The sequence below is a fragment of the Rhinolophus sinicus genome, linkage group LG09, assembly GCF_036562045.2.
Source record: "Rhinolophus sinicus isolate RSC01 linkage group LG09, ASM3656204v1, whole genome shotgun sequence".
Lineage (NCBI taxonomy): Eukaryota > Metazoa > Chordata > Mammalia > Chiroptera > Rhinolophidae > Rhinolophus > Rhinolophus sinicus.
In genome coordinates this window covers 56,285,484-56,306,422 of record NC_133758.1, presented here as the reverse complement: position 1 = coordinate 56,306,422, position 20,939 = coordinate 56,285,484, and the positions used below count along the sequence as shown (strand labels likewise).

General features: G+C 45.0%; 1 protein-coding gene across 7 annotated transcripts in view; it reads right to left on the bottom strand.

Annotated features, from left to right (window-relative positions):
• The window catches only part of CFAP100 (cilia and flagella associated protein 100), a 62,843-nt gene extending 42,552 nt beyond the window's left edge, over positions 1-20,291 (bottom strand). Inside the window, exons 1-2 of one of the 7 annotated variants that reach the window (XR_012498827.1) lie at positions 19,605-20,291; positions 18,502-18,605 (exon numbers count right to left, since the gene is read on the bottom strand). Coding sequence is in view for 2 of the 7 variants with exons in the window: in XM_019719405.2 (XP_019574964.2) it covers positions 18,502-18,605; positions 19,605-19,615 (115 nt within the window). In the remaining 5 variants the exon portion in view is untranslated. Of the gene's footprint in view, positions 1-7,988; positions 8,127-18,501; positions 18,606-19,604 lie in introns of those variants that run through there. The other 6 variants (XR_012498831.1, XR_012498828.1, XR_012498830.1 and 3 more) reach the window with 6 other exon arrangements.
• Positions 20,292-20,939: the final 648 nt, after the last annotated feature.

The window sequence follows — 20,939 nt, the reverse complement described above, 5'->3', positions numbered from 1 at the left end:
TAAAAAATGTAACAAGAGACAAAGACGGACATTTCATAATGGTAAAGGGGACTACACAACAAGAAACCATAACGGTCATGAATATTTATGACCCCATCAATGACCACCAAAATATACTAAGCAACTACTAACAGAACTAAAGGGCGAAATTGACCCACACACAATTATGCTAGGGGACTTAAACACATCATTGACAACTATGGATAGATCATCCAAATGGACATAATTAACATTTATAGAGCACTTCATCCTAAAACATCAGACTATACATTTTTTTCTAGTGTACAAAGAACATTCTCAAAGATAAACCATATATTGGTACATACAACTAGCCTCAGCAAATTTAAGAAGATTGAAATCATACCAAGCATATTCTCTGATCACAAGGCTTTGAAATTGGATATTAACTGCAAAAAGAAAGCAGGAAAAACCACAAATACATGGAGATTAAACAACATACTTTTAAACAACGACCGGGTCAAAGAAGAAATTACAGGAGAGACCAAAAGATACATAGAAACAAATGAGAATGAAAATACATCCTACCAAAATTTTGGGGATGCAGTGAAAGCAGTTTTAAGAGGGAAATTTATATCATTACAGGCCTATCTCAAGAAACAAGAAAATCCCGCATAAATAACCTCATGTTACTCCTTAAAGAACTAGACAAAGAAGAACAAATGAAACCCAAGGTCAGCCAAAGAAAGGAAATAATAAAAATCAGAGCAGAACTAAATGAAATACAGAACAAAACGACAATAGAAAAAATTAATGTGACAAAGAGGTGGTTCTTTGAAAAGATTAACAAAATTGACAAACCCTTGGCTACACTCACTAAAATAAAGAGAGAAGACACTAATAAAATCAGAAATGAAAAAGGCGAACTTATAAAGGATACCACAGAAATACAAACAATCATCCAAGAATACTATGAAGGACTATATGCCACCAAATTCAATAACCTAGAAGAAATAGAAAAGGTCGTAGAAACATAGAGCCTCGCTATTCTGAACCATGAAGAATTGAAAAATCTAAACACTCTGATCACCAGTAACGAAATTGAATCAGTCATTCAAAACCTTCCCTAAAGCAGAAGTCCGGGACCAGATGGCTTCACTAGTGAATTCTACCAAGCCTTACAGGAGGATCTAATACTAATCCTGCTCAAACTCTTCCAAAAAATTGAAGAAGAGACAGTACTCCCTAACTCATTTTATTAGGCCAACATTACCCTGATACCAAAACCTGGTAAAGACAACACAAAAAAAGAAAACTACAGACCAACATGTCTGATGAATACAGATGCAAAAATCCTAAACAAAATTCTAGCAAATCGAATGCAACAATGCATTAAAAAGATTATTCATCACGACCAAGTGGGGTTCATCCCCGGGGCACAAGGATGGTTCAACATACATAAATCCATCAATGTGATACATCACATAAACAAAATAAAGGACAAAAATCATATGATTATATCAATTGATACAGAAAAAGCATTTGACAAGATACAACATCCATTTATGATTAAAACACTTAATAAAATAGGTATAGAAGGAAAATACCTTAACATAATAAAGGCCATATATGACAAACCCTCTGCTAATCTCATAATTAATGGAGAAAAACTGAAGCCCTTTGTTTTATGTTCAGGAACACGACAGGGATGTCCCCTATCACCTCTGCTTTTCAACATAGTGTTGGAAGTCCTCGCCAGAGCAATCAGGCAAGAGAAAGAAATAAAAGGCATCCAAATTGGGAATGAAGAAGTTAAATTGTCACTCTTTGCAGATGACATGATGCTATATAGAGAAAACCCTAAAGATTCTACTAAAAAGCTATTAGAAACAATCAACGAATACAGTAAAGTTGCCGGCTACAAAATCAATGTACAAAAGTCTATTGCATTCCTATATACTAACAATGAAATCTCAGAAAAAGAAATACAAAAACAATTCCTTTTGCAATTGCAGCAAGAAGAATAAAATACCTAGGAATAAACTTAACCAAGGATGTGAAAGACCTATATGCTGAAAACTATAAGACATTTTTGAAAGAAATTGAAGAAGACACAAAGAAATGGAAAGACATTCCATGCTCATGGATTGGAAGAATCAACATAGTTAAAATGGCCATATTACCCAAAGCAATATACAGATTTAATGCAATCCCCATCAAAATCCCAATGGCATTTTTTAAAGAAATAGAACAAAATCATCAGATTTGTTTGGAACCACAAAAGACCCCAAATAGCCAAAGCAATCTTAAGAAAAAAGAACAATAATGGAGGTATCACACTCCCTGACTTTAGCTTGTACTACAGGGCAACAATAATCAAAACAGCATAGTATTGGCAGAAAAACAGACACACAGACCAGTGGAATAGAATTGAGAACCCAGAAATAAAACCACATAAATATTGACAGATAATTTTTGACAAAGAAGCAAAAAACATACAAGGGAGAAAAGACAGCCTCTTCAATAAATGGTGCTGAGAGAATTGGAAAGCCACGTGCAAAAGAATGAAACTGGACTGCTATCTGTCACCATGTACCAAAATTAATTCAAAATGGATCAAAGACTTAAGCATAAGACCTGAAACAATAAACTGCATAGAAGAAAACATAGGTACTAAACTTATGGACCTTGGGTTCAAAGAGCATTTTATGAATTTGACTCCAAAGGCAATGGAAGTAAAAGCTAAAATAAATGAATGGGACTATATGAAACTTAAAAGCTTCTGCACAGCAAAAGAAACCATTGACAAAATAAAGAGGCAACTAACTGAATGGGAGAAGAGTTTTGCAAACAGTGCCTCCGATAAGGGGCTAATATCCAAAATATACAAGGAACTCATGAAACTCAACAACAAAAAACAAACAACCCAATTGAAAAATGGACAGAGGACCTAAAGAGATATTCCTCCAAAGAGGACATACAAATGGCAAATAGACATATGAAAAAATGCTCAACATCACTAATCACCAGAAAAACGCAAATAAAACCCACAATGAGGTATCACCTCACCCCAGTTAGAATGGCTATCATCAACAAGACAAATAGTAACAAATGTTGGAGAGGCTGTGGAGAAAAAGGAACCCTCATACACTGTTGGTGGGAATGCAGACTGGTGCAGCTGCTATGGAAGGCAGTGTGGAGGTTCCTCAAAAAATTATGAATAGAATTACTATATGACCCAGCAATCCCACTCTTGGGTATCTACCCAAAAAATCTGAAAACAGTTATACAGAAAGACACGTGTGCTCCAATGTTCATTGCAGCTTTATTTACGGTGGCCAAAACATGGAAATGACCAAAATACCCTTCGATTGATGGATGGATAAAGAAGTTGTGGTATATATGCACAATGGAATAGTATTCGGCGGTAAGAAAAGATGATATAGGACCAGTTGTGACAACATGGATTGATCTTGAGATTATAATGCTAAGCGAAATAAGTCAGACAGAAAAAGCAGAGAACCATATGATTTCACTGACATGTGGTATATAAGCCAAAAACAACAAAAGAACAAGACAAATAAATGAGAAACAAAAAATCATAGACACAGACAATAGTTTAGTGGTTACCAGAGGGTAAGGGGGAGGGGGTGGTAGATGAGGGTAAAGGGGATCAAATATATGGTGATGGAAGAAGAACTAACTCTGGGTGGTGAACATACAGTGGGATTTATAGACGATATAATACAGAATTGTACACCTGAAATCTATGTAACTTTACTAACAATTGTCACCCCAATAAACTTTATTTTTAAAAAAACCATCAAACCTATTTATAACTAAATCCACTAAAGAGTAAAAAACAAAAACAAAAAAAATGCTTAAAGATAAAAATGCAAAAATTTTATTATGTATATTTTACCACAATTTTTAAAAAGTTTAAAAAAATACATCTGCTCACGCACAAGTCTCATCGTTACTTTGCCAGGACTCCTGGTGGACCCTGAGGGTACTTCCAAACTCCTGCAATGCTTTTTGTCCACCACCAAACTGATCTGGACTGTTTCCCACACACCTAGAACTTTGTCAATCTGATAAATGGCATCTCCGTTTTAATTTGCATTTCTCAATTATGAATGAGATTGTGTTATTTTTTCAGATGTTAATTATCCATTTGCTTCTCTCTATTAGTATCCTTTGCCCTTTTTTCTGTTGGGATGTTGTAGTTTTTAAGTGATTCTTGAGAACCTTTATCTATTAAAGGACACTGGCTCATTATCAGAGTGGCTGAAAATGTTCTTCCTTCAGATGATTAGTCAATTACCTTCAGAGAGTTTATTGTATCTTTTGTTACAGGACATTTTAATGTTTGCTTAGTGAAATGCTTTGGGGTTTTGTGTCTTGTTTAGAAAGGAATTCCAAATCTGAAGGTTAAATAAATTTTTAAAATTCCTGTGTTTTCTTCTAGTACCTTAACCAAGTTAAATGCTTGTAATTAAAATGTTTTAAAAACGTAAGCCTACTTTTGGAATAATTCTCCAGGAGAAACAGGGAAAAGTGAGCTGGGTGCAAAACATTCTCATAAAAAGTGATAAAATACACACAAACCCTAGGCAATGGGACATCTGGTGTGAGTTCCAGGCATTAGAATGTCCTCGCAACTCTGGAATCAACAGTACAGCACAGCATGGGTTCTGCTGCTTGGAGAAGAGCTGCTAGCTCTCTGAGCAAGCAGCCTTCAGGCCTCCTGCTGACCTGCTCCTCCCTCCATCAAGCCATCTCTCCCCTCTCTACTCCCCAGAGGCACCTTCTCTGCCCTCCTGGGGCTGCAGCATCCCGCTGCAAGAGGGGCAGGCCACTGCAGTGGGACCCCATTCTCAGCTATCCTTCTCTTTCATTCTGGGATTTAATGCCTCCCCATTGCCAGTGCCCTCCTGTCTCCCACTTCTCCAGCCCACCTGTCCTCTCCTCAGCTCTGGGCATTATCCTCCATCTGGTCTCCTTGACTCCCTGTCACTATCTCAGCAGAGAATGTGGGTTTCAACCTTTGCACCAGAGTACTTCATAATCTTTCTCCTCTGGGCCCTCAAGCTCTTCAGAGCTGCTCTCTCTTTCTCTCCAAGCTAGAAATGTGCCCAGGTAAGGCCTCCAGATCCAAAAAGGCTCTTCATGCAGCAGCAGCATCTCCAAGAATTGGTTAGAAATGCAGAGATCCAGGCCACTCCAGACCTACTGAGTCAAGTCTGCATTCCCACCAGCTTCTCAGGCAATTTGAATGCACAGTGAAGTTTGAGAACTAGTTATGTGCCCCATCCTAAGCCTGGTGCTAGAGTACACAGAAACAATATTAATTTACTGGGATTTAACTTTGTTCAGCGGACTCTAAGTAGTTGTAACTGGAGAGAGAGAGAGAGAGAGAGAGAGAGAGAGAGAGAGAGAGAGAGAGAGAACGAGAACGAGAATCTAATGTTTTTTGGAGACTTTCATTTAAATTTGCATTTGAGTCCAAGTCCTAATGTTGGTTACTGACTCTCATCCCTAACATGAAATTCTGCGATCTCTTTCCATAGATGTTTGCTCATTGTAATTATCATGTAACCCAGCCCCCCTGCCCTGCCCTGCCCTGGGCTCATTGTGGGCAGTGGGCTGCTGGGGCCCTTCCTCTCTCTCTGCCAGGCAGCAGCGGGAGGGAGATGAGTGCAAAGGAGAAATGGGTCAGGGTATTTGAGCCCAGTTCCCTTCTGTCAGGTGCTGTGGTGGCTGCGTCCCTCCCCTGCAGAGTCATCTTCATTCAGCCTTGCCTTTTGGGTTCAGGAAAAGGTCTTGCTTTTGCCTGTTCAGAGCAGGGGTGGGCAAGGCTCCTGCAGTTACCAGCATCAGTGACCAGCATCGATTGGCTCCTCAGTGCTTCGGAAGCCCTAAATAGCCCCTTTCTTACCCTGACAGTTTTTTTCTTTCTTGTAATGCAAGTGACTGACTTAAGATTTGATTGCAGAGGCATCCATTTCAAAGAGGTGTCCCCTTCAAAGATGACTATATCTTGAATAAACACATTGCCAGCCACATTACTAGATAAAGAGCCAGGCCACTTCCCCCACTGAAGCTCTGTTTTAGAGGTCTTGGTTGATTTAATAACTGACCACTTGGGCTACTTGTTTTCTCTTTCTTTGCTTTAAATTCCCTCTTAAGAGTAAGCCCTCAAACCCTAGGCCCCCACCCTTGACCCCAATAAAAGTAGAACCCCAGGCCCTACTATGCATGTGCTTTCTTTCTCTGTGACCTCACTGTGTGGCCCCAGGTGTACTGCGTAATTTCCAGGTCCTATAATAAACCTTTTTTCCCCCCAAAGTTTCCTAATGGTTATTGTTGAAGGGCGTCTTGCAATCAGAAGAATCCAAGGGCTGATCCAGTCACGACATTGGTTAGTGTCAAAATAAACAAACAAACAAATAAACCGAGCCACTTTAAAATGGAGTTGGAGCTGCCAGGCCAGACGAACTGCCTTGCAGGTCTCTCATACCTCAGATCTTTGGAATGTTAAAAACGGGCAAAATAACATTTGGACTGGGCCTGAGCAACACTGTGCCCTAAAAACTGTTTGCAAAGATAACAAGAAAGCAGATATTATGACTATCAGACTGATGACTACTGAAAATTAAAAACATTATTTAGAATTCACATTACTATGTTATATTATCTGTGCCAATAGAAATGTCTTCCTTCTATTGGTGTACTGTGTTTCCCTGAAAATAAGACCTAACCGGAAAATAAGCCCTAGCATGATTTTTCAGGATGACGTCCCCTGAACATAAGCCCTAATGCGTCTTTTGGAGCAAAATTTAATAGAAGACCCGGTCTTATTTTCGGGGAAACACGGTAATTGTTCCCCTTCCCTTTCTCATAAATACCCATTGCCTTTGTCTCCTAATCAGAACCCTGGCATCTGCCTGAATCAGTGCCACCGGAATAGCTATTCCTACTGATCTCAATAAGTGCTTTGAAAGGCTCTTTTACTATCAGGTTAACATTTTCAATAGACAAGTCCCACACACAACACTTCCTCAAATTACTCCACTTTTGTGGACCTCCTGTGTCCTACTGGGATTCTGGTGATGAACCTTCCCCAGCTACAAGGGCCCTTTCTGACCACTGTGTCCTTCCCTCTTATTCACAGCCACCTCCTGAGAATGGGTTGAACACCATCTCCACTTGCCTCCCTTCCTCCCTAATCCAGTTATGACAGACCCCATTCTGGCTTCTGCCCAGTCTGTCACTCCATTCAGCTGCTCGCACTCACTTTGGTGGAGGTTACTGAGGAGTTGCCAAAGGGCACTTGTCCCTCAGACATGTTTCTTCTCCTCCCCTGGGCTCTGGCTTCCCTCTGGCCTGTCCAGCTGCTCCCTCCATCTCCTTTCCAAGCGCCTCCACATGCCCGGCATTCTCTCTCTCTCTCCCACAGCTTCAGTTTCCATCTATTTTCTGAACAACACTGACACTCCCATCTAGTCTCCTAACCTCCATCAACACTGGCCTCTCCCGAGTCTTCTCTTGGTGGTTCCCACAGGCACCTGAATTGAGCATATCTACTTGAGCTATCCACAGACCCACTCCTCCACCGCTGTCTGCCACCTGAGCATACAGCACATGATGCACAGGTGTTATTACCTAAGAAACAGAATCACCTTGATACTCCCTTCTCTCTCATGCCCATGTCCAATCAGGCACAGAGTTCCAGGACTCTTTCCTGAAAAGCACGCAATCCATCCACCTCCCTCCTATCTCACCTATCCCTCCCTCATCTAAGCCACTGTCTGCCTTCTGTTATTTCCTTTCCATAGGCCAATCCCACATCACATCTTGACCATTCCACAACCCCAGGAGGCTTGGCAGATCATTTTAAAATACAATTCACAAAACTGATCATGTGTTTACATTTGTTGTGGTAGCCAACAGCTAAAATGGCCCCCTACTAAGCAGTCCTATGCCCCAGAACCCCGAAATTAAAACCAGCCAACCTTAAGCCTACTCACCCTGCTTCATTCACTCCTTGCCAAGAGAAACACAATTAAGCCTCCTGTCATGAGGTCCCCTGTTCCCTCTGCCACCTGAGTGTGCTGGTGCTTCCTGGCGTGGCCCAGTGCGGTGTGCCCCACACTGTTTCTAGTGGTCTGTGGGTAAAACAACAGCAGTCATCTCCTGATCAGTTGGCCTCCCCACACCAAAATAATAATGAAATCTACATGTTAAAACAACAGAAAGCACATCCATCTTGTCTATTACCATCTCCCAGCACCTGACCGGTGATGACACCAAGAGGGCAGCCAGGCCCCTGTGTACCTGCCCGGGGTGTGGGGGTGGTAGTATCGAGGACCCTGGCTGTCTCTGATCGAGGGGACAGGTGTGATGATAGACTGCTCAGCTCCACCTGGTCAACGTTTATTGTTACTTTCTCAGTGTCCATGCTGCTGCAGGTGCTGGGATGCCTTCTGAGAGTCGACATTCTAGACAGATAACGAACAAGGATAAGATAGTGTTGGGTAGCGATTTGTGTGAAACAGAAAAATAAAGCAGAGTGAAAGGCAAGTGAGAGATGTTCCAGTAAATAGGCAGTCTGGGGCACCTCAGTGAGGTGGGCATTTGAGCAGAGACCTGGGGGAAGTTGGCATGGGGGTCACTGAGGCAAGAAAGAGCATGGGAGTGGTGTGTGGGGGGATGAGGCTGGAGAGGTGGCTGGGGCCCCGTGAGGCATGGAAGGACCTTGGATTTCATCGAAACAGCAATGGGAAGCCACATAAAAGGTTTAAGCAGGGGAATGACATGATTCAAGTGTGATTTCAGGGGAGTCTGTCATAACTGGATTAGGCTGGTGGAAGCTGGTGGGGTGGTGAATGTGCTGGGCGTTGGATGTCAGTGGCGACAGAGAGGAGGTAGGGTGACTTCTAGGTGATTGGCTTGGGCACCTGGATGAAAACTTGTGATGGGATGTCTGGTAAGGGGCAGGGAGGGGTTGAAGTCCGTGTTAAATTTGCACTGCCACTGGACACTGAAAGGGTTGCACAGCAGGCAGCCAAGTGCAAGTGTGGCGTTCAAGGGAGGGTTCAGGCTGGAGATCGGAACTGGGATGTGGACATTTTTCACATCACTGAGATTGGAAAGTGTCCTAAACTCACAGTGGGTCAGGTGAAGCTGGTATGTGCTCGGCTCCGCTGTGCACGTGCATCAAATGTGCACAGCAGGTGTCAGCGCTTAAACCCCTCCACCCAATGACCCTTGACAATACTCCATGGCCCAGAGGGCACGTAGACGTGAAACCTCACACCTGGGGTCACAGGTAACTCCCGAGGGTTTGAATTAAGCAGGCAAAGAGGCTTCAAGAATATTTTAACCAATTGATTTCAAATTTTAAAAAACATATGCATACATGTGATACATGCTAAAGACCCATGTCTAAATAAGTCTAAAATTCTAAGGCAGTACTGAGTCATTGTTTGGCTATATTTTTCTTTCCTAGTGATGTATAAAATAATGCTGGTCTTACATTCAATGAAGTGCAGTGTTGAAGCTGTGGGACTGCATGAGGTCACTTAGAGTCTGAAGACCCAGCACCAGGGAATTTGTGGGTTAGGGTCATTTAGCTGAGCAGGAACCTCCAGGGGAGGCTGAGAAGGGGCAGAGAGCAGAGGCAGGCAGGAAGTTCAACAACTTGCAAGCCAAGGGGAAGCAGCACCTTGAATAGGTGGAGGAGGCATAGCGTCACTGGCTTGTCCTTTTGGTCTATATTTAGATGACTCCCAAATTGGTATTGCAGAATTCCCCTGAAGCTCCAACAGTCCAACCAGGTATTTCCCTAGAGGTCCCGCAGGCACCTGAAGCTTTGCATAATGGTGCTGCAAGCTCCCCCCAGTCTTGCTCCACTATCCCCTGGGGAACTCCCTCCTGTCCCCCACTTTCAGTCCCTCACCCACCCTCCCTTGCAGCTGCTGCCTGGCTCAGGTCCTCATCTGCTTGCCCTCCTCTCACTGATCAGGGCAATTCCTCGCTCACAAGCATTCAGTGACTGCCCACCGTCCACCAAGGCCCAGCTATATGGGGCCTCAGTGATTGCCCTCAACTTACCTTCCTAGTTTACAGTGTGACTCTCCCCCACATGCCTATCCATTCCCACTTTGTCCCATTCATTGCCTGTATTTCTTCTCAAAGTGTCCGTTTCCCTCTCTACCTGCCCAAGTCCAATGGCCTGCCTGGCTCTGCACATACGCCAGCTCCCCAAGGTGACCCTCCTGCAGGACCACAGGAGCTCAGGACAGCATGTGCCTGGCCCTGGGCTGAGCTCTGTACATGGTGCCTCACCTTTCTTTCTCAGGAACAGAGAAAAATGAGGGGTTCAGCTTCACGTAAGTGGAGTTGGGATCCAGCACCCTGCCTGGCCCTAATCGCTGCGCAGTGCTACCTTCTGGAAACCAGGTGGTCCAGGTCTCAGAAGAGAAAGGTTTGGGTTTAGCCCTCCCTGTCCTCAGGATGGGGCTCTACAGGGAGCAGACACCAGAGTGTGGTTCCCGAGAGCCATCTCCATTCTCTCCACTCTCATATCAAGAGCATAAAGACTGCATTCCTGGTGTCCTCCCACTCAGGTTGGCCATGTGACTAAGTCTGGGGACCTAGGCAGAGGCTGTTAAGGAGAGCACCATGAGGTCAGCAGCGCAGCAAGATGAGAGAGGCCAGCTCTGTGCAAAGCTCTGGGCGCTGTTCCAAGCAGCCGGCCTTGGTCATCATGCACAGTCTCACTAGATGGTAGCTGTACAAAGAAAAGAGTTCTAGGTTTTTTGATCCAGCGATCCCTCTTGTATTTTATCCCAAAGATGTGGAGTGTGTGGGTATACTTGTAGAGGGTGTCTGCTGCAGCGCTGTCGGGAAAACAAACACTGGAACCAGAATTAGCACGTAGTAGAGAGAGATACAGTGAAAGCCGGTATGTCACACAATGGACATCTCTGCAATCATTAGAAAGTACAGAGCATTGATGTGTACAGACAGTGAAAGATCTCCAACACCTAGCGTTAAATGAAGAAACTTGGCACTGCAGCACGTGAGGGCGATCTTACAGATTAAGCCCCACTTCTCACTGGGGCCTGGGGCCCAGCAAGATGTGCTCGCTGAGGCCTCTCTGCTCTCCTCCCCTACCCTCTCCCTATCCCTCCCTCTGCTCCAGCCACTCATCCTCCTTGGGTTCCTCAAACAGGCCCTACAGTTCCTGCCATAGGACCTTTGCACTGCCTGCTCCTTTGCCTGGAATGTGCCTTCTTTGGCCCTTTGCACAGAGAGCTCTGTCTCTCTATACTGCTGTCCACACAGAAGGGTCTTCCCTGACTCCCCAATCAAAGACACCTCTCCATCAGTGCAACACCACTTGAATTTACTTCTTTCTCAGCTCACATCTCCCTATCTAAAGACATGTTTCATTTGAGCATTGCTCATTTTCTGTGACTGGTACACAGTCGAAATACTTGATTAATTGGTGTAAACAAAAATGTACATAGAGGGGTATGAACGTTCCTTCACAGCCCTCGGGTGCAGGAAAGGTCACAAGCCTTTACTTCTTTGCTTGGATGCCTATCTTATACGTGCAGGCAACTCAACCCCAGTCACTTAGCCCTCTCATCCCCCACCATCCTGGAGTGTAGCAGGAGGGCAAGAGTGGGCTCTGAATCATGCTGTTTGTCCCCGGATTTACGGCAATGCTAACTTGCACAAGTGGAAGGAAGCAGGGCTGGATATCCCCTGCTGTCTCCCCCTCCTGCTCAGGGAACCTGGTCTCCTCAATGCCAAGCACTGACCTCTCTCCCCCTATTCTGAGCCCCTCTGTGAATCCCCCTCAGACCTTCAGAAGCACAATGCTATCTTCTTTCTTGAATAAGTATGGGGAGAGGAGATACTACCCCACACATACCATAAGCCACACCATAACATACTAAGGTCTGACAATTAAGTTCGTGAACTTGTTGCAACAATGTGGCTAACCCTTTTTTGCTATCAGAGGGATTATCCATTATGAATTTGTACCAACCGGACAAACAATTAACCAAATTTACTACTTGGAAGTGCTGAAAAGGCTGCGTGAAAAAGTTAGATGACCTGAACTTTTCACCAACAATTCATGGCTCTTGCATCACAACAATGCACCAGCTCACACAGCACTGTCTGTGAGGGAGTTTTTAGCCAGTAAACTAATAACCGCATTGGAACACCCTCTCTTACCTTGTACACATCACACAGACATCTGTATACATACATATGAAGGTAAGGCAATTAAGTTCGCGAACTTATCCTAGAAAAAGTGCTACATACCTCATTGCTGAATATCACTACGGTCATCTTGACATCTTGAAGTACTCCCCTTGGGAAGCTATGCACCAACGTCAGAGCCTAGTCCACCCTTCAAAGCAATTTTGGAACTCTTTTTCTGGAATGGCCATCAGAACTGTCGTCGTATTACCTTGATGTCCTGAATGTCATCCAAATGTCTTTCTTTCAATATTTCCTTTATCTTCAGTAAATAAAGAAGTCATTGGGGGCCAAATCAAGTGAGTAGAGAGGGTGTTCCAATACAGTTATTTGTTTACTGGCTAAAAACTCCCTCACAGACAGTGCTGTGTGAGCTGGTGCATTGTCGTGATGCAAGAGCCATGAATCGTTAGCGAAAAGTTCAGGTCATCTAACTTTTTCACGCAGCCATTTTCAGCACTTCCAAGTAGTAAACTTGGTTAACTGTTTGTCCAGTTGGTACAAATTCATAATGAATAATCCCTCTGATATAAAAAAAGAAGGTTAGCAACATTGTTGCAACAAGTTCACAAACTTAATTGTCAGACCTTTGTATAAACACATGGGTTCCCCCACCCACCCCACCCACACCTTCTTGTGTTTGTGTCACCTCAGCTAAACACCACTGGTTACATAAGCTTACCTGCCTGCCAGATACTCTGTAGCTTGTGATGGACGAGGGCACCCACCCCACACCTCTCAGAGCCCTGTGCAGGGGGACGGCCCACAGAGCCTGGCTTCCAATCCAGGTCTGTGCAGCGATGTTTGTACCGACCCTGCATAAACATGGGTGCGAACTGAGGAGGGGCGTCCTAATAGGGCTAGAGGTGGGAGTGGGGCCTGAAGGAAATGGGGAAGTCCTTGCATTTTTCAGTTTTTAACTCTTCTAAATAAAAAAATAAAACTAAGGGCACATCTTATATATATGTGGATAAAATCAACAAACTGCTTTGTAAAGCAGCAGGACCTGGAGCTCAGCGGGTGCCTATCCCTACCTTGTACCAGCATCTATATGTCCTTGGTGGCCCCTGCTGCCCACTCCCTTCAGCTTTTTTGGTGGCCCACTGCCCCATGGACAGCTCTGTCTCATCTATATGCAAGACTCACCTGGCCCTCTCCTGGACAGTCCTACTGAGAGCTGCAGACTGAAATCAGGGCCCACCTCCCCCATTCCATTTGCTCCTCTGGATACATATAGGCTGTCCTGTCACTGCAGGCTACTCTCCTCCCATCATCTAGAACATTCTGAATGAAATCTGTTATGTTACCGTGTTTCCCCAAAAATAAGACCTAGCCGGACCATCAATTCTAATGCATCGTTTGGGGCAAAAATTAATATAAGACCTGGTATTATTATATATCTCATCTCATCTCATCTCATCTCATCTCATCTCATCCAAGACCCGGTCTTATAGTAAAATAAGACCGGGTCTTATACTAATTTTTGCTCCAAAAGACGCATTAGAGCTGATGGTCTGGCTATGTTTTATTTTCGGGGAAACACAGTATGTCCCCACTCACATGCCAATGGCCTTCACTGCAGATTTGCTCTACCTATACCTCCCTTCTTCTCCCCTCACTACCCCCTTTCCACTCTTCAATCTTGCCAAGCAGCTCCTTGTTACTCTCTCTCCCTGGGATATGCTGTCTTCAGATAGCCTCATCCCCATCATTCCCTCATCTCGGCTCAAATTTCCCCTCCTCCAGGAAAGCTTCCTGGCTATGCCCCTTTTTAAATGTGCTCCAATCCCCCAAAATTTGCGTCGGCTTTCTACTTCATTTTCTATGTGTCCTCAGCATTACTGAACACCATCCTGTCTATTTAGGTGTTTACTTCACTATTCAATACATTGTTAAAACATTTTTTGATTGTGGTAACATGTGTAACATGAAATTGGCCATTTTAACTTAAAATTTTTTATTGTGGTAAAATATACATATTGTGGTAATATATATGTATATAGCATAAAATTTGCTGCTTTAACCATTTTTTACATGTATAACTCAGTGGCATTAATTACATTCACAATGCTGTGTAACCAACATCAATATCTATTTCTAAAATTTTACATCTTCCCTAACTGAACTCTGTGCCCATTAAACACTAACTCCCATTCCCCTCATCCTAGCCCTAGGTCTCTACTTTCTGTCTATGAATCTGACTACCTTAGGTATCTCATAGAAGTGGAACCATATAGTATTTGTCCTTTTGTGACTAGCTCATTTCACTCTTCATGTCCTTAAGGTCCATCCATGTTGTAGCATGTGTCAGAATTTCCTTCTATTTTAAAGGCTGAATAATATTCCATTGTATGTATATGCCACATTTGTCTATCTGTTCATCTGTCAATGGACATCTAAGTTGTTTCCACCTTTCGTCCATTGTGATATAATGCTATTGTAAGCATGGATGTGCAAATATCTGTTTGAGTTTCTGCTTTTAGTACAGAGGTGGAATTGCTGGATCAGATGGTAAGTCTATGTATAATTTTTGAAAAACTGCCATACTGGTTTTCCATAGCAGCTGTACCGATTTAAATCTCACCAGCAAAACAGCAGAGTTCCAATTTCTCTACATCCTCACTAATACTTGTTTCTCTCTTTTTTCTTTTTTATTATAGCCACTCTAGTAGGTATGAAGTGATATTTCATTATGGTTTTGATTTACATATCTGTAATGATTTGTTCTTATTGGCTGTTTGTATATCTTGTTTTTGGAAAAAATGTCTATTTAAATCCTTTGGTCATTTTTGAATTGAGTTGTTTGATTTTGGTTGTTGTTGTTGAGTTTTAGGAGTTCTCTATATATTCTGGATATTAGTGTCTTGTCAAAGATGTCCTTAAATGTCTGGCTCCCAAAAGGGCAGGAAGGGAAGGTCCTATCTCTTTAAATCCCCGTTGACAGACAGGCTGGAAGTCACTCCAGCTTGTGGGAGTTGAAATAATGACGAGCCTTGGTGCAGTCCCTCAGCAATCAAAACACACAGACCCAATTTGGGGAGAACACGGTCCTTATTGTCCATCCTGGCACCAGTAAGCCATGCCAGGAACATGGCTGCTCTCCCTACTGGCCAGACTGGATGGAGGCTGGTAGCCTCTCACAAAATATCAAAATTTCCCAGTCTCTCCATCAGTTCTTCTCTGAAAACTGCATGTTCAATTAGACTCCAGAGTTCCTATTTTGGATTCTGACAGTTCCTGTCAGCTCAATAGTTGTTTTGGTAGAAAGACTGAGTCCTGAATCTTCCTACTTCGCCATCTCCCATGATGTCACCCCAGTCCTCCATATTGTATTCTTTTAGATGCCATTGTAAATGGAATTGCTTTGTTAATTTCCATTTTGGACTGTTCATTGCTGGCGTACACAAAGACAACTAATCTTTGTGTGTTGATCTTGTACTTTGCAATTTTGCTGAATTCATTTATTAGCACTAGTAGCTTTCTTGTGGATTCTTTGGGATTATCTATATATAGGATCATGTCATCTGTGAATAGAGATAGTTTCACTTCTTCAGTTTCAATTTGGATACCTTTTATTTCTTTTCCTCATCTAAATTCTCTGGCTACAACTCCTAACACAGTGTTGAATAGCAATGGCAAAAGCAGACATCTGTCTCTTATTCCTGATCTTGGAGGAAGGCTTTCAGGCAAACAGAATTCTATTAAGGCTCATTATGTGCCAAACTCTGGGGAGACAGCTGCACATAAGACAGACAAATACCCCTGCCACAGGGAGCTTACATTCTACCAGGTTGAGAGAGAAACAAGATAAGTAAGGAAAGGTGAGGTAGGTGGACAGTGGAAAGTGCTAACCAGAAAAATAAAGCAGGGAGAGCAATGAGGGAAGTACAGAAAGGGTGGGGGGTACTCCAGATTTTAAATTGGATGTTCAGGGGAGACCTCGCTGAGAAGGTGACGTTTGAATAAACTGAAGGAAGTGAAGGAGGGAGGCAACCACAGGGAAATCTAAGGGGAGAGCATTCCTGGCAGAGGGGACAGCAGTGCCAAGATGCCAAGGGGAATGTGCTTGGCCTGTCCAAGGAACACAAGTAGCCAGACTGGCAGAGGCGGAGCAAGCACAGATGGGAGAGCTGTTTATTCCTCATCTCTGCAGACTCTGTGAGAGCAGGCACTGCCTCTGTCTGATTGACCTCTGCATGCCCAGTGTAAGAGTGCCTGACACATAGTAGGCACTCAATAAACATCAATCAAATGACTGAGTAACAATGACAGCACAGTGCCTGACACGTAGTCCATGTGGTCAGCAGGGTGGGCTTTGGATGGCCCAATTTTGCAGCTCCCCAGATGAAGTTTGGGTCACCTAAAACCATAATTCTTAAAGTCACCAAATTCAACTTCATCCAGCCCTCCTTCATCCCCAGAGTCACACAGAGTAAAGGTCTGGCCATCTGTATGGCTAAGAAGTCTCTCAGGATCCCGTACCCTTTTTTTAAGCACACATGCTTGCTCGGCATTTATTTGCACCTGGTGAGTGAAGTTTTTCAGCACAGAACAGACTCCTCCCAACCCCAGCCCTGTACCCATAGTCTGGCCTTGTGGGAAATATATTCAGCCACTCATTGAACATACCCCACCCCCATGAGGCTCAGGCTGGGTTCAGGCCTGGACGTTAGGAGCCCCAGAGATGGAGGGACCAGCTTTAGGCCAGGTATCCCTGAACTGGCTCTGAATTGGTGTGGGGTGCAGAGAGTATGGGCACCAGAGTTGGGGAGGTCCTGCAGCCCCCACCCCCACCAATCCTGACTGGGAAGCCTGGGGTGTACTCTGGGCTTTCTCTGGCTCTTCTGCCCGGCCAAGGTCTCTATCAAGTGTCCTCTGTCCTCTGTATCAGTAGCAAGATTTACCCAGGTGCCTTGAGGGCTGTAGACAAACCAGCCCCTCTGCCCATGTCATAGGGAACAGCACCCCTAGTCATAAAAGTCATAAAAACCAGAAATTGCACATTCTCCCTGCTCAAACCCTTCCAATCATCTCAACAGAGATGCTTTTCTCCCTCTTTCATCCTTTAGGATTATTAGTGACAGATATCAAATGTCATTTCCGTCAAGAGGCCTTCCCTGACTACCTCTCCCATTTAAATTACTCCTCTGCTACTTGCTCAAACCTTCCAGTTGTTTTACTTTCTACCACTTCTTGGCTGTTGTAAATATAAACTGGTTGTTTTCCAATGCCTGCCTCCCTCACTGCAATCCAAGTCACATGAGGGGGGACTCCATCAGTTTTACTCACCTCTGAATCCCCAGTGCCTAGAATGCATGCTCGCATATGCCTGGTACTTAATAAGTGTTTGTGAATAAAGAATAAACCCAGAGCTTACTTCTCTGAGTCAAATTTCAGCTAAATCTTTGCCCAGATCCACCCCTCTGTCCTCAGCTCTCTGGCTGGGGCTGGGGTCTGTTTGCCCTGTCTGTACCTGGAAGTCTGTGTGTGACTCTGGGGAGGCAGGGACGTGGATGTTCCACAAAAGAGCCTGGGGCCAGCTGGCACCTCCTCTGGTCTCAGTCAGGTAGCCATGGCTATAGGAAAGCTGAGAGAAGCCCACCTCCACTATGGCACCTTTTTCAAGGCCTGTTATAGGGTGAATAGTGTCCCTGAAAATCAACGTTTTTGAATATTTGAAATCTTAACCCCTAGCACCTCAGAATGTGACCTTTTTTGGAAATAGGGTAATTGTAGCTGTAACTAAGATAAAGTGATGCTGGAGTAGTGTGGGTGCCTAATTCAACATGACTCCTGTCTGTAATAAAAAGGGGAAATTTGGAACACACACACATGCAGGCAGAACACCATATGAAGATGAAGGCAGAGACTGAGGTGGTAAGTCTATAAGCCAAGGAACACCAAAGATTGCCAACAAACCACCAGAAGCTAGGAGAGAAGCATGGAACAGATTCTGTTTTCCGGCCCTCAGAAGGAACCAACCCTTGATCTTGAACCCAATACCTTGACCTTGGACTTCCAGCCCCCAAACTGTGAGACAATAAATCTTTATTGTTTAAGCCTCCAGTCTGTGGTGGCACTTTGTTCTAGCAGCCCTAGGACACAAATACATTGGGTTTCTGGGGAACACGGCAAACTGTGATTTCTGCCTCACTGCCTGATTTAGAATCACCTGAACCTTCGAGTAAGTCTAGATCTCTGTCCCAGGCGTCCAAGGCTGTCTTTAACCTCTGAGAGAGCCCACACCAACCTGGTACTTACTGTTGTAAGTCATGTCCTTGGAGACAGTAGGCATCCCAGCAGAGGAACAAAGAACAAGGAAGGGCTTGTTGCAAAACTTGACCTCGGCTAAAGGAGGTTCCAACCTGGGGAGTGACACAGTGTTTGAGCCAGATGGTCTCCAGACCCACAGCCCCCAGGTACCTGGGTGACTGAGAATAGCTGGCATTTACTGAGGGCTCACCAAGTGGCCAACACTTGTAACACCTCCACCCTCCTCCCATCCTCTCATGCCCCCTGACACAGTACTAGCTGCCCTGCCTAATCTTTCAGTTGCTAGAACACACCAACCATGTTCTGAACAGAGAGAACTGGCCTCAGGGCCATGTTCTGCCTCAGGGCCTTTGCATTTGCTGCCTCCTGGGCCAAAACCAGTTCTCCCATACCCAGCTGTGGGTGGGAGGGTTCTCTCCCTTCAGATCTGAGTTCAAAGGACATCCCTTCAGAGACGCCTTCCCTCACCACCCCATTTCAAGGGGTTCTTTCCTCCTACCCCATAGGACCTCACTTTGTTTTCTTCTCTGCAATTACCCACTATCTGATTTATCGCTTTAAAAACCGAATTTATGGCCTATTTCCCCTTAGAATGTAAGCTCCTTAAGAGCTTACAGAGAGGGGTCTTATCTAATATGCAGAACATGCACTCATCAAAGCGCCTAGAAGTCCTTAACATTGAATGATTTTTAATTTTGCAGAAGAGGAAGCAAAGTAGATTCAGCGAGGTGTCCAAAGTCAGATAGCCAGGAAGGGCCGTAACTGGGATTTCAGCCTAAGATTCCTTGACTCCAAAGCTTGAGCTCTTCCAGCCACATTCTTGCTGCACTCTGCATGGACAGGAATCTGAGTATCACGGAGGCACGGGTTAGCAGGTACCGGCCTCCTCACCCCCAGCCCAGCGGGGATGCATGGTCGGGCCATAAAGCAAGGGTGCACAAGGCATGGAGGGACAGAGGGATGGCTAGGTGGGTGATAAAGCAAGTATAGGGACAGGAAGGAAGGGCGGGGAGCTTTGCAAGGGGCCTACTTCTGGTCCTGCGCTCATTCCGACCCCGCGTACCCCAGACCAGGGCACCGCGCGCACCCACCTGCCGGGCATTCCCGGGCTCGCTCGGAAGCTTCGGGGCGGCGGTTCCCGGCTCAACGCTCTAGGGCCTTCGTTTATGTCACCATGGCAACTATTCTCCTGAAGGCTGGGGCCCTGACGTCACAAAGGCCGCGGAGGCCGGGCCGCGTGGGGGTGGGGCCTGTAGACGGCAGGGTGGATAGAGGGGAGCCCCAGATTCCAGCTGCTTCAGCTCCCTGGGCGCCGCCAGGACAGCGCCTGCCCCAGGATGGGCTCTGGTGAGCAGGAGTTTCCTCAGTATTTCATTATTCCGCTCTCCTGCTCTTTTTCTTTCATTCCCTGATTCACTGATTTAACGTGCTCCTCCAGATGCATGTGATTTTTTTCTAAGGAGTGGACTTCACTTTTTCTAGGGGAGGTTCTTAAAGTGCACTCCCAGGACCTGCAGCTTCAGAAATGCTGGGAACTTGTTAGAAAAACCAGTGTTCGGTCGGCCCGGTGGCTCAGGTGGTTGGAGCTCCGTGCTCCTAACTCTGAAGGCTGAAGGTTCGATTCCCACATGGGGCAGTGGGCTCTCAACCACAAGGTTGCTGGTTCAACTCCTCCTCGACTCCCGCAAGGGATGGTGGGCATCACCCCCTGCAACTAAGATTGAACACAGCACCTTTAGCTGAGCTGCCGCTGAGTTCTGGGGGGTGCCAACATGCAATCCGCCTTGAAGCAAGCCCTCTTCGTGATTCCCAAGGTGGCTAAGTTTGGACAACCACTGCTCCAGAGTGTGCAAGAGACAAAGAATCAAGACACAGTGACAAGTTCTATCAATAAACAGAGGGTAGGGGGCTGAAGAGTTGGGCTCCAGTTTAGATTGCCTGGATTCCCCAGATGTTGTGGCTACAGGACGACGGTCTGCCCTCTTCCTCAAAACTCAGGGTCCATGTTCCCACAAAGCTGCAGGAGACCTCTCTGAGTTGGGACCATAGTCACCAGAGTTGGGACCATAGTCACCAGATTTTCCCATTGCGGAGTCCAGAGAGCAGTTTCCAGGCTCTCGGCCTCAGGTGGAAAGGTGCCAGCTCAGTTATTAGATGGCCATCAGCTGTAACCGGTTAGCCATTAGCCACTAATATAATTGCCATGGCTACATTGGCAAGTTGGTTGGTTGGCAGAGAAGCGGACGGTGGGTTGCAGATCATGTGAATCCTGCTTCCTGTGTCTCCAACCCAACCTCCAGGTGAGAATATAGTGGTATGAATCCCCTATCCATGGCTCCGTTGGTGTTCCTTTTTGGCCTCACCATACTCTGTGTCCACCCACCGAGAGTGGGAGCAGGATCAGAGATCCTGCATGACACCCATGC